At 47.6% G+C, this 17,256-nt stretch overlaps 1 protein-coding gene and 1 pseudogene across 2 annotated transcripts; both read left to right on the top strand.

The window, feature by feature from the left end:
* The first annotated feature begins 5,473 nt into the window (after positions 1-5,473).
* Positions 5,474-10,295, top strand: KLF4 (Kruppel like factor 4). 2 transcript variants are annotated; one of them, XM_021691492.1, is made up of 5 exons: positions 5,474-5,921; positions 6,038-6,158; positions 6,833-7,826; positions 7,926-8,090; positions 9,195-10,295. In XM_021691492.1, the coding sequence occupies exons 1-5, from the start codon at positions 5,917-5,919 to the stop codon at positions 9,368-9,370; spliced, it is 1,461 nt and encodes a 486-aa protein (XP_021547167.1). In that variant the 5' UTR covers positions 5,474-5,916; the 3' UTR covers positions 9,371-10,295. The 2 variants fall into 2 exon arrangements, with proteins under 2 accessions (XP_021547167.1, XP_021547166.1); XM_021691491.1 differs by having other exon boundaries at positions 6,833-8,090.
* Positions 10,296-16,933: 6,638 nt separating this feature from the next.
* LOC123326554 lies at positions 16,934-17,046 on the top strand (annotated as a pseudogene).
* Positions 17,047-17,256: the final 210 nt, after the last annotated feature.

The following is a 17,256-nucleotide window of genomic DNA, read 5'->3' as shown; positions in this document are numbered from 1 at the left end:
AATGTAAATATTAGACCCTAATTTTTTTGTTAAGAAAAATATTACCACGTATCTTACTCTTAAAAGATATTTCTCTCGGGCGCCTGGGTGGCTCAGATGGTTAAGCGTCTGCCTTCAGCTCAGGTCATGATCTCAGGGTCCTGGGATCGAGTCCCGCATCAGGCTCCCTGCTCCTTGGGAGCCTGCTTCTCCCTCTGCCTCTCTCTCTCTCTCTGTCTCTCATGAATAAATAAATAAAATCTTAAAAAAAATAAATAAATAAAAATAAAATAAAAGCTTAAAAATTAAAAAAAAAAAAAGGTATTTCTCTCTACTAAACAGAAATAACCTAAAGAGAGGAGGGTTTGTTTGTATCTTCTTAACGTCTCAGAACAAGATGAGGACACTGAAAACCTGATTTTAGCCAACTGCCGCCAGTTCAAACAGCTTTAAGATAATCCCATTAGGTTCAGAATTTCTTTTTGAATAGCTTAAAGACAGTAGAGCTTAAAATTTGGGGGCTAAAAATGTAACTTAAGTGATCAAACCTAAAGGTTCATGAGAAAGATTTTTAATTTCTGAGAATTGATTTTTAAATGTCTGTGACTCATTTTCTGCTCTAAAAACTTCAATACCCAAATGTTTGGGTTTTGAAAGGCAATGGATTTGGCTACAGAAAAGAGTTGACTCTTTCTCCATTTGGTTTTGGTTTGGCTTTTGGTTATTTTTGTTTGTGTTTTCTAGTTTGTTTTATTACAATGCCTTGGCCAGGACTGTTCTCTCCCTGTTTGTCTGTTTTGTGAGGGCAGAGTTATGAAGGACTTTATTTTCTGTCTCCTTCATAGCGCTTTTCAAAGGAAGAGAAGAAGGGGGTGGAGGGAAGAGAGGGATTGGAAAACAGAAAACCAAGCCAGTGAACTCTGAACCAGAAAGAAACGTTACTGACAAGATAGGAGAGAGCAGGGTTTCCAGATGAATCGCTTTACCAAGGCAGCTTTGCTCCTTTCATTCTAAAATGCATACTCACTGGACATTTGTCCTAAAGATGCCACAGTGGAATAGGAGCCCCACGAACAAGTCACCAGATCACGGAGTCCCCTGGGTAAATGGCGTAGCAGAGTCACCACCCAACTTTATTGGAGCTCAGAGGGAAGAGGACTGACCTAGATGGGGATGGACAGACCACGGGACAATTAAAAGGGGCTCTGCAGTTTGAGGATGATGAGGGCCACCGAGGGAAAAAGAGCCAATGGAGAAAAACACACTGTGTATTCAGACTTGAGAGAACATCCAGTTAAAGTTTAGGGAGGGTACGGTCAGTCTCTAGAGATGAGTTTGCAAAGTTTGTCGAGGGCCCTAGTACAAGGAGCGTGGTCCCTGAGACTAAGAAGGGATTTATGATAAAAATGGATTCCATCTAGCAGGGAAATTCCAGGGGGGCTATGGGGGAGGCAGTGGAGAAAAGGGAAGAGGAGGACAACAGTTGGGGGAAACCACCATAATAATTAAAAGCCATAAATGAGGAGGGCTTGAACCAAGGCGGCCCAATGTTGTCAAAGGTAGCGGAGTCATTTAGGAATGGAAGTGGCTGAGCTCTGGGGAAGCCTAAATGCCTAGGCCAAAGAAAATGAGGAGAATCTAGGTTTCTAGTTTGGGAAGCTGGGCAAGGGTGATCAAACAACGGAGGAAAAATCAGGATAAGACTCTGGGTGGATGGAAGCTCTTGACAAAAAAGGGGATTCACAAGCCTCCAAGGGAGAACTGAAAAGAAAGACCACCTTCCTGCTAAAGTCCATTATTCATTCATTCAACAAACACAGAGCTTTACTGTGTACCAGGCAGGCACTGTACCAGGACGTGGGGATATGGCAGTGAACAAAACAATAGCTCCTGCCCTTATGAAGCCTATGGTGCCCTGGAGAATACTGGTGACGGTAATACCTATCATTCACTGAGCACCGGGGCCTACATTAAATACTTTACTTGGATAATTCCACTTATAATCCTCATCACTTTAAGAAGTAGGTACCGTAACTATCCTCATTTTATAGAAGAAACAGGAGAGGTCAAATAACCTGAACAGCTGAAAGCAGCAGAGCCAGAACACAAACCCAGGCAATTTCGTGCTAAAGCCCACTTTCTTAACATCTCACATGTGACCGAGGTGAAAAAGAGGCTGGAGTTTCCAAGAAAAGAAAGTGGAGGCTGAGAAAAGCCTTGCCACCTTCTGAAATATCAAAAAACAAACAAACAAAAACCCCAGCTATTCCTGAGTCCTGTGGCAGTTCTGCAGATACCCCAGGCCAGGGTGCAGCCAGGCTCCCTGGGGAGCTCTATTTGCCCAGATCTGGTGCTCAGTCCTGGGTGCAGAGTCCTTCATTTGAAGCACGTTGAGCCTCTTCAATCTATCACACCCCTCCAAGTCTCCATGCCAATCCCCTAACACTGACAAGTTTCCATCACATCTTCTGCCAACTAATGCAGTTCCTGCTTGGAAAAGAAAATCTATTTTATAACTCCAAGGACATTAATAATTAACATCCATACCACAAAACTTGTAATATCAGTTTGCTGAAATAAAGTCACCAGTAAGTATGTAATTCTTCTTTAAAGGGTGTCTTCTATTATTATTATTTTAGAGTGCAATTTAGTCATCAAAGGTTTACTCAGCCTCATGTTTATAAATTATACAGGGCAGGGATTTAACTCTTCTGGACCTACCTGTTCTGAAAAGAGGGAGGGTCATAACCCTGTTGTCACACCAGGCACCTGCCTTGAAAGGAGATGATTTGTGAACTTGGAGTTCCTTACCACTTTTAGAAATCCAGGGCAAATATAGAGATCTCACTTTATGATGCAATCAGAGTAATAACTAGATCGTTGCCTGCCACAAAGCGACACTCGCTTTATTCCTCCTGAAGGCTGTTTGGAAACCACAAGTTCATCTTTTTTTTTTTTTTTTAAAGATTTTATTTATTTATTTGAGAGAGAGAGAGAGCACACGAGAAGGGGGAGGGTCAGAGGGAGAGGCAGACTCCCCGCTGAGCAGGGAGCCCGATGCGGGACTCGATCCTGGGACTCCAGGATCGTGACCTGAGCCGAAGACAGCCGCTTAACCAACTGAGCCACCCAGGCGCCCTCATCTTTTTAATTGAATTTCAGAATCTTGATTTTATGACATAAGAATAGTGTCTTTCTAATTCATCTGTGTAATGTTTTTTCATTGTGGTGGTTACTTTTGTTGAAGGGGAAGGGTTACTGCTTTAGATAAAGAAAGCAAAGCAGAAAAAAAACCCTCATGCACTCGCTACTTAGTTAGAAACTCCAAGTCCTGATTTAGGTGTTTACATGCCTAGGGAAATGGCCACCAATCAAGGGCTCATCCAAGTCCACTGGGGTTTAGGAACTAGGCCTTGATGGAAAAGTGTATAACATTTTCATGCAATCCTTGAGTTCTAGCATACCAAGAAATTTTTGCCATCACAATGAAAGGAGTGGGGGGAAGGAGTAGCAGGTGTTTTCCTTTCTTGCTTTCTCCCTTTGAAAGGGCAATGTTTTCAGACTTAAAGTAACTGGCCTGCTCCTATGGAGTGAGGTTGAACCCTCCAGGTCGGGCTTTCCCTGCCAAAGCATCCCCTACCCCCCCCCCCCTCCCGCTGGAGGCCTTGGCCGAAGGATGGAAGTCATCTTCAAATTCGTCCAACTCTCTAGACCCAGAGGGATTCCTGTCGTTGGCAGAGAGGGCCGAGGGGATTCATTCGGGATGAGGTGCATTCCAAGAATGCTTCTGTGGTCGGCAAGAAGTGAAAAACTCAGGGCTAACAAATACTCTGAGGAAACCTAATAGGTACCAGAATCGCAGAACTCAAACAGGTGACAACGACTTAAAGTATGAAGCAACTAGAGAGCTCAATGACAGTGAGCGGACACTCCGCCCAGTGTTGGGGCTTGGACCCTTTTCCTCCTCCCCTTGTCTTTCCTGGGATCGACAGCGTTTACTGGTGAGGAGGCTCGTGGAGCCCGGCTCTGTGCGCCTCAATCCAAACCAAACACCTCACAAGCCTACGTTTAAGCAGGCGAAACCGAACACCACACTCACGTTTGGGAAAGAAGAAAAAAAAAAAGTCACTGTTTGTAGAGATGAGGGCGAAAACATTTCCCGGCTGGAAAATTACTGATCACAAACTTAGGGGAGTGTGGGGGTGGGGAGGCAAAGTTATAAGACTGAAATAACGATCGCCGTTTCCTCTTCTCTTCCCGGTGGGCAGGAACGACTGCCGCCGAGCTCGTTGTGCCTTTTTCGGAACCGGGGTCCCACCGCACCGCTCCACTTCCTGGTACGTGGCCACTTTCCAGCTAAGTGCCTCTCGGTGGGCTTGACCGCTCGGAACCTGAGCCAAGGGAGCTAGCTCCCCGTCTGACCTTTACCTCCACATTTCACCTCTTTATGACTCAGTTTGCCCATCCATAAAGTGGAAAGGAGGGTGCGTGGCTTGTAAACTGCCTGAGATTCCCCGGTTGAAAGGTGTCTGCGCCTCACAGCCCCTCTGCCCTCCTCCACCCCACAAAGTCAGTCTTGAGCCCTCTCACTCCCTTCCTGGCTCCCCGAAATATCAAAACCATAACTCCGCTACCCGCCCCAACATCTTTCCGCCCTTTCAGGCCTTCTCGGGCTCCCAATCCCGCCACAGAGCCTGGCACCCACCTCTCCCCACCTCTCACCCCCACCCCACCCGGCCGGAGAACCCACGAAGAACCCCGCGAGGCCAGGCCAAGCACCCGCACTGGCGCTGCGAGACCAGCGCCGGGCTGCTGCGTGCGCCGGAGAGGGACGGAAGGCTGGATGAGTCACGCGGATAATCGCGCTTTTCTCTAGCGCGCAGACGGCGCGGACGGGAGCGGGGGTGGGGGAGCGAAACCGACCCCTCAGCCCCTACCAGACTCCTCCGCCACGGGCTTCGAACCCACGGAGCTGACCACCGCGACGCAGGCTGCCCCGGTCGCAGCTTGCGCCCAATACCCCGCGCCCCGGCCGCCCGCCGCCGCCGACGCCGCCGCCGCCGCCGGCGTCAGCGCGGCTCCTGCCCGCCAGCTGCTGGGCTGGCGTCACGGCTCGGCCGGGCCCCGCCCGCGCCCCTCCCTCCCCCCGCCCCCACGTGCGCCGAGTTTGTTTATTTAGCTGCCATGGCAACGCGCGGGGGGGCCGCAGGAGGGAGGGGAGAAGAAAGGGAGGGGCGGGACCTGGCGGCGGGCCGCGGCGTACAGCGGGTAGGAGGCGGGGGTAGGGCGGGAGCCGAGAAGTTAAGTAAGGAGCGCGCGGCGGCCGCCGGCAGTTCCCCGGCCCGAGAGAGCGAGCGCGGCTGCGGGCGCGCGGGGAGCAGAGGCGGTGGCGGGCGGCGGCGGCGGCACCGGGAGCCGCCAAGTGCCCCTCCCCGCCCCTCAGGCCCCCCACCCACCCACCCGCCCGCGGCCAGCGCCCATGGCCGCGCGCGCCCGGCGCAGCCCCCCGGACTCCGCGCCCCGCGCCGCCGCCCAGTCCGCAGATCCGCGCCACCGCGGCCAGTCTCACCTGGCGGCGCCGCCCGCCCGCCAACCCGGCCACAGCCCCAGCGCCCACGGCGACAGCCGCGGCGACCGCGACAGTGGTGGAGGACGCTGCTGAGTCGAAGAGAGCGCAGCTCGGCCACCGGACCTACTTACTCGCCTTGCTGATTGTCTGTTTTTACGAGTTTACAACTTTTCTAAGAACTTTTGATACAAAGGAACTTTTTAAAAAGGCATCTCCCGTTTATATTTAATCCAAAGAAGGATCTCGGGCAATTTTGGGGTTTTTGGTTTTGGCTTCGTTTTTAAGTTTTTTTTTCCTCTTCGTTGACTTTGGGGTTTGGGTACCCCCACTGCTTCGGACTCCCGAGGACCTTCCGGGCCCCCACATTAATGAGGTAGGTGCGGCGCGGGGCGCAGGGAGGGGTGAAGGCCGGAGGCCGGTGGGACGCGCCTGAGCGGCGGTCGAGAGTGGCCCCCTGACTCCTGCCTCTGTGCCCCGCCCGGCCCGCAGGCAGCCACCTGGCGAGTCTGACATGGCTGTCAGCGACGCACTGCTCCCGTCCTTCTCCACGTTCGCGTCCGGCCCGGCGGGAAGGGAGAAGACACTGCGTCCAGCAGGTGCCCCGAATAACGTGAGTATTGCCGCGAAAGGTCGGGAACGTTCAGTGGGCTTCTGTGGGTGGGGTGAGGACGGACGGAGCCCAGGGGTCACCCAAAACCTTATCCGGCGAGGGGAAGGAGTGGCCACCGCACTGGCCCCGCAGTCTTCCTAGGATGGCTTCCGCGCCCTTGGCTTAGTTGTACATGCGTGTGGTCCGGACACTGCGGAGCCGCCGGGGGCGCACACTCGGTCGGCACACGTCTTCTAGCTCGCAGGCGGCAGGGCTGGCGCGGGGGCCACCGGGCGGGAGGTGGATGTGTCCCCGCACACGGGCTGGGCCCGAGTGAGCTTGGCGCGTAGGCGTACCCGTGGCGAGGGCGCATAGGGAGATCCTCGGTGTCCCAATTCCAGGGGTGGCTGGAGCGTCCCCGGGATCTGGCTGGGGAAGGACCCGGGCTGCCGAGCTGCGGCCCCTGCTCACACGCCATCGGGCAGACAGAACATAACATCCTCCAAACCGACGCACCGCCTCTCCTCGGGCCCGGGGGTGGGCCGAGATTGCAGCGCTGGCACCCGGAGTACCCCGGCGCTTTATGTCTGCCCAGTCCCGGTGCCTGGGCGGTATAGGCGCGGCCGGCCCGCCAGTACGTAGTGTGGCAGCAGGGGACCAGCACCGACGGTCTCTCTCCCGTCCTGTTCCCGCAGCGCTGGCGGGAGGAGCTCTCCCACATGAAGCGACTTCCCCCGGTGCTTCCCGGCCGCCCCTATGACCTGGCGGCCGCGACCGTGGCCACCGACCTGGAAAGTGGCGGAGTCGGCGCGGCTTGTGGCAGCAACAACCCTGCTCTCCTACCCCGGAGGGAGACGGAGGAGTTCAACGATCTCCTGGACCTGGACTTTATCCTCTCCAATTCACTGTCCCATCCGGAGTCAGTGGCCGCCACCGTGTCCTCGTCGGCATCAGCCTCATCCTCGTCCTCCCCATCGAGCAGCGGTCCTGCCAGCGCGCCCTCCACCTGCAGCTTCAGCTATCCGATCCGGCCCGGAGGGGACCCGGGCGTGGCGCCGGGCAGCACTGGCGGCGGCGGCCTCCTCTATGGCCGGGAGTCCGTGCCCGCTCCCACAGCTCCCTTCAACCTGGCGGACATCAACGACGTGAGCCCCTCGGGCGGCTTCGTGGCTGAGCTCCTTCGGCCCGAATTGGACCCAGTGTACATTCCGCCGCAGCAGCCGCAGCCGCCAGGTGGCGGGCTGATGGGCAAGTTTGTGTTGAAGGCGTCGCTGAGTGCCCCTGGCAGCGAGTACGGCAGCCCGTCGGTCATCAGTGTTAGCAAAGGCAGCCCGGATGGCAGCCACCCGGTCGTGGTGGCGCCCTACAGCGGCGGGCCACCGCGCATGTGCCCCAAGATCAAGCAGGAGGCGGTCTCGTCGTGCACCGTCGGTCGGCCCCTAGAGGCCCACTTGGGCACTGGACCTCCTCTCAGCAATGGCCACCGGCCACCAGCGCACGACTTCCCCCTGGGGCGGCAGCTCCCCAGCAGGACTACCCCGACCCTGGGTGCCGAGGAACTGCTGAGCAGCAGGGACTGTCACCCTGCCCTACCGCTACCCCCGGGCTTTCATCCCCACCCGGGGCCCAACTACCCACCCTTTTTGCCGGACCAGATGCAGCCTCAGGTCCCACCGCTCCATTACCAAGGTCAGTCCTGGGGATTCATAGCTCGGGCTGGGGAGCCCTGCGTGTGCCGGCTCTCCGGGGCGCAGGGGCCTATGCTGACTCCACCTTCTTCACCCCTAGAGCTCATGCCTCCTGGTTCCTGCATGCCAGAGGAGCCGAAACCAAAGAGGGGGAGAAGGTCGTGGCCCCGGAAAAGAACAGCCACTCATACTTGTGATTATGCGGGCTGCGGCAAAACCTACACGAAGAGTTCTCATCTCAAGGCGCACCTGCGAACCCACACAGGTAGGAGAACAGAAGCTGCAAAAGGGGCGGGGAGGTTGGTGTGCAGCCCATTGGCTAACTGTGGACACTTCTCAGGGCCTCCCTTGGGATGTGGGGCACAGTCTATCTCCTCCATCTCTTGGATCACAGGAGAGAACAGCAGACCAAACTGGCGCCTCCTTTTTTGCCCAAGAGCCTTTTGCTTGATGGATGGTATCTAGTGCTTGAATGTGCAGTCCTGTTAGGCGTAAGGCTTTTGAAAGGCAGGGAGATTCCAGGCCGCTTGTGGGCCCTCTCCTCGTTTGAGCAAGGCATTGCCCTTGTAATCAAGAAATTATACTTCGGGGGCGCCTGGCTGGCTCAGTGGAGGGTGCAACTCTATCACGAGGTTGTGGGTTCCCGAGGTTGCAGGTTCCGGGTTCCAGCCCCAAGTTGGGTGTAGAGATTACTTAAAAATAAAATCTTAAATTACACGTTGCAGTGCAAAAGTATGTTAGGTCTTGTTATCAGTTTTTAATTTTTAGGCAATTTTCACTGGTTGTTCCCAGATGCACACTCCTTTTTTATTTTTAGTTCTAGCCTTCATAAGTAGGTTCTGTTTGAATTTCAAGAATTGAATGGTTATGATTTGCCCAAGATTGTGGTTTAAGATGGTCACTTGCAGAGAATTTTTCACGTCATGTAAGTATAGGTACATAAGGTCATTTAGGTGTAGGATTCATTCAAATAATAGAAATGCTGATGCAAAAAAAGTAGCCGCCTGTGGCTTTTTCGACCCAGTTGTAGTGGGATAGAGGATGTGATCACTTGGTTTGGACGGGAGAGAGAGTTTTAAAATCACTTCCATCACCGTGGTACTTCGGCTCAAAAGAATGAAAATGTTAGCGATATGTAAGTGTAGGAAGTGTAGGTCTGTTCCCCCCCCCCCAAAAAAAGGGCAAAAAGAATACTTTTAATATTCCTATTTATGATCTGAAATTGAGATGGCCTTGAAGTGGTCTAAAAACATGGCTGGCCCCTTTCAGAGTGGGATGCTTGGGGAATTGGTCTGATATTCGGCCTCCAGTTTGGCCAGTTCCGCCTTAGGTAGCGGTGGCTTCACCTGGGTTTCTTTCCCTCCCCCAGGTGAGAAGCCCTACCACTGTGACTGGGACGGCTGCGGGTGGAAATTCGCCCGCTCCGACGAACTGACCAGGCACTACCGCAAGCATACCGGGCACCGCCCCTTCCAGTGCCAGAAGTGCGACCGGGCCTTCTCCAGGTCGGACCACCTCGCCTTACACATGAAGAGGCACTTTTAAATCCCCAAACAGTGGATATGACCCACACTGCCAGAAGAGAATTCAGTATTTTTTTTTTGACCTTTCACAGTCTTCCCCCCCACTCCCCGGGGTGGGGGGCGGCGGGGGGAGGAACCCAGCTGGAAAGCACTACAATCATGGTCAAGTTCCCAACAAGCCAACTTGTGAATGGATAATCAGGAGACACAAAGAAACCAGAAGACAAATCAAAGAACCGATGGGGTCTGTGACTGGATCTTCTATCATTCCAATGCTAAAGCCAACTTGAATATTCTTGGACTTACAAAACACCAAGGGGGTGACTGGAAGGTGTGGATATCAGGGTATAAATTAGATCCATGAGTTGGGGGGAGGGAAGACCAGAATTCCCTTGAATTGTGTTTTCGATGCAATATAAGCATAAAGATCACCTTGTATTCTCTTTGCCTTCTAAAAGCCATTATTACGATATTAGAAGAGGAAGAAATTCAGGTACAGAAAATGTTTTTAATAACCTAAACGATGGTGCTTGGTGAGTCTTGGTTCTAAAGGTACCAAATGAGGAAGCCAAAGTTCTCAAACTGCTGCATACTTTGACAAGGAAAATCTATTTTTGTCTTCCGATCTACATTTATGACCTAAGTCAGGTAAATACGCCTGGTTTATTTCTTTTAACATTTTTATGCAGACAGTCTGTTATGCACTGTGGTTTCAGATGTGCAATAATTTGTACAATGGTTTATTCCCAAGTATGCCTTAAGCAGAACAAATGTTTTTTTCTATATAGTTCCTTGCCTTAATAAATATGTAATATAAATTTAAGCAAACTTCTATTTTGTATATTTGTAAACTACAAAGTAAAAAAATGAACATTTTGTGGAGTTTGTATTTTGCATACTCAAGGTGAGAATTAAGTTTTAAATAAACCTATAATATTTTATCTGAACATTGTTTTTGTTCTGTTTCTCCCCTGGAAAAGCATGTCACAGAAATTTCAGTTTAAACACAGGGCATGTGAAAATCAGCACACTGAAAGGCCAAACTTTTCTCTCAGCAAGAGATTAAAAGAAGACGTTTTTAAGGCTAGTTTTACAGTGAGTACTATCAAAGTTGTGACACTGAAAGCTGAATATTGGAGATCATAGAAGTAAACGTCACCTGGTTCAGTTTGCTCTTTCCAAATGTGCATAAAAAGTACATGAAAGCAATTTCCTTACCTGAATATGAATTTCCAGTTACAGACTGCTCATTCTTCAGTATGCTCAGTTTTTTATAGGAAAGTATAAAATATGCAACATTCCAGTTTCATATTTTAAAAGATCCTTAGGGTTTCTCTTTAAAAGAAAATATAAAAATCTTTCTCAGGGGCTGGGCCTTGCACTCAGAACAGTTTGAGGAACAAAAGAATCTTCCCACAGCAGAGAACCCTAAGAATGTAGTTCCACAGTGCCCTCCTGAGGATTTAAGTATTCATTTATGCTTCCTGTGTGTTACAGATATGTGCTGTAGTCCTTGAGGTTAGACCCAAATTTTCTGGCAGAATGTTTTAAAACTTCATCTGTCCTCTAGATAAAGCAGACTGAAATGTGTTATTTAGAAACCACTCAGTCACAAAACTTAAGTGTAAAGTAAATTTAAGTACATCTTTTAAGTGGTGTTTTTATAAGCTGGTTGCATATTTCTGAAGTTACTCAGCTTTAAAACTGCACTGATCCTTCTTTGAGGTCAGTACACAAGAGTTTGAATTTTGTTTGTGGGGGTTACAAAATGGAAAAAGCATTTGTGACCCTTGTTGGCACTTGATACATTTGTAATGGTGATGTGGGTGACCAACATTGTCAAGCTGACATCTTTAGGCTGCTTATTAACTATCCATTATATGGAGTATCCAGAAGTGTGGGTGCATCTTATAAATAGAAAACAAATTCATAAGAGCCTCATGGTGGATCAACACAAAGTATTATCCTTGGCTTTTAAAGAGTCCAGCATGACTGGAAAACATGGCATGTGCCTTAGCTTAAAAGAAAACAGGTGCATCGATAGGATGGAATTTTATGTGGCCAAGAACATATTCAAGGCATATTTAATGACATGGAAAAATGCTCATGGTATGTTAAGTGGAAAAAGCAGGATCTAGGAGTATAAACGCAATTCCAATTGTATAAGTTGGTGTGTGTGCATTGAAGGAGAGGGAAGCACCAGAAGCTTTAAGAGGAAGGACTGGAAGGAAATGCCAAAATATTAATACTGGTTTTCTCCATTTAAATTTGCTACAGTTTCCAAATAAGTATTTAACATGGGAAAACTTTAAGAATGCAGGTGCAAATATTTAGGCTTGATTTTTAAGAGAAATTAAAGCCATTTAAAAACCCTACACTGGAAACGCATTTTTGTGTTAACCTTGTGGTTGTTGCTCTTGTAATCCACTTTTCTCTTAAACAGAGACTTCTGGCACATGGTTGTGTATGAAAAGTGTTTACTGAATGGCTGATACCATCTTCATGTTTGCTAAGTGCCTATTACCTCAAATAGGAGAAACATCCCCAAATACCAGAACATATTAATTAAAATTTTTCTGATGTCATAGGGAACCATCACTTGCATTAACCTTTTCTAGCCTGAAAAAACAAGCTTCAGTATCCACAGTGAATAAGGAAGATTTTCCGAAAATGGCACAGGACAAAACTATCAACATGCACAAACAGCTAACACTATTTACTCTCGTACCTATCAGTTCTGAGTGCCGAGGTGTCCTGTCATTACCACATTACAGAGCCGTTTATACTGTATAATAAAGAGCACCTAACAATTGAGATGCCTTCTTAACTACATTTTCTTATGACATTTAATTTTATATGTCCTAGATTTTAACTTGCGCGCACACACACACACAAGATGAACAATAGTGTTTCCTACACATCAACAGACTTTTTCAGTCTCTCTCTTCTTGTCCAGCAAAATTCCCTTTCCAGCAAAATATTCTTTCTACCTGAAAATCTGCTTAACTTCCTACAATTAATTGTTTCTGTTTGTTAAAAAAGGAACCTTCACCATCTCAAGTAGGACGGTTGAGGGAATAATTCTTTTCCATTCCAAAATTGTTCCAGTTTTTAGAAACATGCAATGTTATTTCATATTTGGAGATTAACAATTTTTACATATAATTGCTTTACATATAAGGAAGCCCAGGTGAGGCAGTCCTTTTGCCTTGGAAGCGAGTCCACAGGGAAACTATTAAAACAATCAGTGAGTGATGGTACCTATTGTATTTTGATATATGGGAGTATCTAAATTTAATAGCTATGTCAGCCACCTGTTCTATTGTATGTTCTGGCTTTTGAAGCCCCATTCAACACACCACCACACATACCTAAGTGAATTTGTAGTCCATATTCTAGTTTCTCCCCCCCACCCTTCTTCCTCTCTCAAACACACAGACACAATCCTGTCCTACACAAACCTTTTAGTTTATGTATTCCATTCTTCTATCATTTTACTTATATATTTTATGTATTCTATTTCTTCATATTTTCTTAGCACCTTCTAGAGGTTAGTGTATAGTGATATGTTTTTTGTTTTTTTTTAAGATTTTATTTGTCAGAGAGAGAACACAAGCAGGGAGGGCGGCAGAGGGAGAGGGAGAAGCAGACTCCCCACTGAGCAGGGAGCCCGGATGCAGTACTCAATTCCAAGACTGGGATCATGACCTGAGCTGAAGGCAGACGCTTAACTGACTGAGCCACCCAGGCGCCCATAGTGACATGTTTTTATAGGGCTAAACTGAATCTATGCTTCCTAAAGTTTATTTATGAAACTATCATTCACTGTTCACATGCAGAGTCATTCAACAATATTTCATATAAAACTACCAAGAGCTCTCTACCTAATGAATGCTGTGGAATACATCATGGAATGTTCTACCTGTGAAAATGCAAAGGAACTACTGTTAAATAAGAATGCTGTATGAAAATAAAGCCTCTTTTTTTTTTTTTTCATATTAAGTGAAACTAAAACGAAAGTTGGAAACAAACACCCTTCGGAAGCCTTTACCTTAGAACAAAAAAGTAAATCTTGAGTAAATTTCTTACCATCTCCTGAAAAACTAATATTCTTAAATCCTGATGCAGGTACCTAGAGCTTCAATGCCCTGGTTGCAGTCAAAACCCAGAGGAAACCAACTGCTGCCATGTTAGCATAAACAGAGAAACTCTTTCGGGCTAATATCTAGGAGGATCCCAGAGCCAGTTAGCTTAGCTGGGCAAAAGGAGGGCGCCTAGGGTAGGAGTATCAATCAAACCGCTTCTCTGGAATCACGTACACTGGGAGTCCACCTTTTTAATTGTTTTCCATGATACCGTTGATGTAATACTTCTTCGAATCGCTTCGGTCTTCTCCGGCACCCTAGACAACTCAGCATGTTGCAACCTGCCCTCCCAAATGTCCTCCACTTGTTCTTAAAGGAAAAGGAGGAAATAAATACAACCTCACAACCACAAAAAGTAACTTCACATTTCCAGGATCCCTTTGACATCTGATTAAACCAGCAGAGCATTTTTCACTGATACCGCACAATAATTATAATGATACCCTAAAGTATGAGGACCATGTGTCATCCTTTTATGTTTCTTTTCATGTCCATCGTACATGATATCATCTAAACAGAGCAAAAGACAAGAGAAATAGCTCTTTATGGAGACATAGGTAGATAGGTAGGTAGATAGACCAACCGATATATGGATGGTGCCTCAGGTGGAGGTTTGGCAATGATCTAAAGTCAATGAGGGCCAACAGTCAAACCTGTCCAGCCCAGGGGGGTTGAGTGGGGTTCTAAAACCCATGTCACCTATGAAATTTGAATCTGTACTCACTGGCATTGGATCAACAGGTTACTGAATGGTGACCAAACCACTGCGACACTCAGATGCTGTATCTGCATACCCACTTAAAAGCTAAAATTGGTAAATAACTTACAGAGATATTGAAGGAACTCTAGACACACTCGCTGAAAGCTAGGAGGTAAGTGAATCGGGGTCAGCCACAAGCAGAGACCCTAGACATGACAGATGGAAGGGACTGTTTCAGGAAGCATGTCTCCTATTTGACCAGGTCACTTCGCTGGTGTATAGTAATCCCTTCTGCACGTGCTGGTGAGACCTCTGAAGCCTGTACACTCTCCTTTACCTCCAGTAGATCCTCACGACGAAGGTAGGGATGAAAGGGGAAACTGAGGTTCCCTTTATGAGTTAGTGTTTGGTTTTTGTTTCTCATTCTTGCTGACATACTCAAGGCATTTTTCTCCTAATACTCCCGTCTTCAGTCTGCTGGGCAGGTAAGTTACAAGCAAAATGGATATTCCCCAATTTAGAAGGATTTGCCAATATCCAGATTCTTCCAATAAACCCTCTAAAGAGTCAAAAAGCCAATGAATCATGGAACACTACATCAAAAACTAATGATGTAATGTATGGTGAGTAACATAACAATAAAAAATTAAAAAATAAATAAATAAAATAAAATACCTCCCAGAAAAAAATAAATAAAGAGTCAAAAAGCCCCAGACTTTCTGCCTCCCAACCAATGTGCTATTTCGAGGCAGACTAACAGGGAAGCCCGAGTTTCCCACAGATGTTTCTTAAGCCGGCCACTATACCAGGAGCACAATCTATCCTTGGAGTTCGAGGTAGAAGAAAAAGTTCCTGTTTTGATCCCCAGCTCTGGCCTAGCACACGGCTCTCCTGGTCAAACAGATCTGGCCACTCTGTCCCCTACTCCTTAACCTGCCATGGTCCCCAGTTCCTAGGGGATAAAGATTTAACACGGTCAACCTTCCAACTATGGCCCCTACCTAGTGTCCAGTATTCTCTCCTTAAATAACCAATCACTCCTTAATTGACCCCCAAAGCACCATGCCTGTTTCAGCCTCTGAGCCTTTGCTTACAGATGTGGGTCTCTGCTGCTTCTGGAAAAAACCATAGTCCCCTGACAGCTCCTATATATCCTTCAAAGCCCAGCTTTTATTAAAAGTCTCCTTCATTTCAGTCGATCTAGATCTTTCATTAAACTCTTATCCTCACGTATTGCAAGGTTTCATGGGTCTGGCTCCTCCAATAGATATGAGTTCCTGGAGGGCACTGGAAACTTTCCTTATTTGCCCTTAAATACCCAATGCTACTGGATTTAATTGAAAAAAAAAATTAATCAGTTATTGAATAGTTAGCCCCCAATCCTGGCATCTCTTTTCAGAGGACTCTTTCTTGCCAGGTGAATTTCTGCATTGATTCTGGAAAGAATTTTGTTCATTTAGGGGGTTTGTTGTGGTTTGGGGGAGGCAGATGGGTGTCAGGTGACCCACAGGAAACAGCGGACCACTGGGCATGGCCTTCAGGAAGCCAGAATTTGGAAAAAGTCCCCCAAAAGGCAATGTTTTATCCTCATCCTTGGAGGTCTATTGTGCCTTCTTTCAAGGGCAAAATTATAAGTGTCCTGTATGCCTATGACAATGAAGGGTTTTTTTGTTTTTGTTTTTTTTTAAATCACACTTTAAAAGCTTAACAAAGGGATGCCTGGGTGGCTTAGTCGCTTAAGCGTCTGCCTTTGGCTCAGTTCATGATCCCAGGGTCCTGGGATGGAGCCCCGCATTGGGCTACTTGCTCAGTGGGGAGTCTGCTTCTCCCTCTGCCTGCCACTCCCCCTGCTTGTTCTCTCTCTCTCTCTCTGTTGCTCTCTCTCTGGCAAATTAATAAATAAAATCTTTAAAAAATAAAAAAATTAAAATTAAAAAGAAAATAAAAGCTTAACAAAGGCACTTTACACTGTAGGTTCCTAGGTGAGCCAGTCTACCTGAATAAGAAAGGGTCATCCATCGGTGGCTGTGAAACCACCACCCACCTGGTTTGCCACTCTTCAAGCTTGAAACTCTCCTTGCTGCTTGCATGACAGCAGTTTTCTGACTTCCGAACATGTCTAAGTAAACTGAATCTAGAAAACAGTGCATGAAGTTGACAAATGCCTCCTCTCTGCCTCACAGAGGAATGGGGAACAGACTGCAAGCTGTAAAGCTATAAAATCACCCAGACGTTGAAATAAATAAATAAATAAAATTACATAGACTTTCTGAGCAGGAAAGTGTCTTCAAGATCATTTAACTCCAGGGGCGCCTGGGTGGCTCAATTCTTAAGCGTCTGCCTTTGGCTCCGGTCATGATCCCGGGAGTCCCGGGATCCAGCCCCGCATTGGGCTCTCTGCTCAGCAGGAAGCCTGCTTCTCCCTCTCCAACTCCCCCTGCTTGTGTTCCCTCTCTCGCTGTGTCTCTCTCTGTCAAATAAATAAAGAAAATCTTAAAAAAAAAAAAATCCTTTAAAAAAAAAAAAGATCATTTAACTCCAGGAGAAAATGGAGGCCCATCTAAACTAGCTTGCCCAAGGTCACATCAAGCTCAGATCAGAACACCAACCACTACCTCAGTCTCGGTTAACAGGCCAGCAGCTGACGGCTGTATCCTGAGAACCCAAGGGAAGATTAGAGGGGCATAAAGAATTTTAAAAAACACCATGCAAAAAGGATGGTTTTAAAAGGAAAGTTCTGGTGCTTGCTTTGGCAGCCCATACATTAAAACTGGAACAATACAGGGAAGATTAGCATGCCCCCCCCTCCCATGTGAGGATGACATGCAAATTCATGAAGTGTTCCATATAATAAAAAAAAAGAAAGAAAGGAAGGAAGGAAGGAAAAAAACAGACGGAATAAAAAACATTCTAAATTCAGGGTCACATTGTGAGCTGATGTCCAAAAAAAGTATTTCATTGTTCTCTATAGTACTTCTATTAGTGTTGTGCTATCAGCCCCTAAGTCAGTTACTACAATACTTACCACTGTTCCCTTCTATGGAGAACATAGGAGCCATTCCA

The sequence above is a fragment of the Neomonachus schauinslandi genome, chromosome 13 (assembly GCF_002201575.2).
Source record: "Neomonachus schauinslandi chromosome 13, ASM220157v2, whole genome shotgun sequence".
NCBI lineage: Eukaryota > Metazoa > Chordata > Mammalia > Carnivora > Phocidae > Neomonachus > Neomonachus schauinslandi.
Note: the sequence above shows the minus strand (reverse complement) of the source record. Positions and strands in the feature narration are given on the sequence as shown.

Excerpts from the sequence above, each read along its gene's own strand:
- KLF4 (XM_021691491.1), top strand. Across the intron at positions 6,159-6,832 it reads CAGCAGGTGCCCCGAATAAC|CGCTGGCGGGAGGAGCTCTC; the intron begins GTGAGTATTGCC and ends CTGTTCCCGCAG. Across the intron at positions 8,091-9,194 it reads GCACCTGCGAACCCACACAG|GTGAGAAGCCCTACCACTGT; the intron begins GTAGGAGAACAG and ends TCCCTCCCCCAG.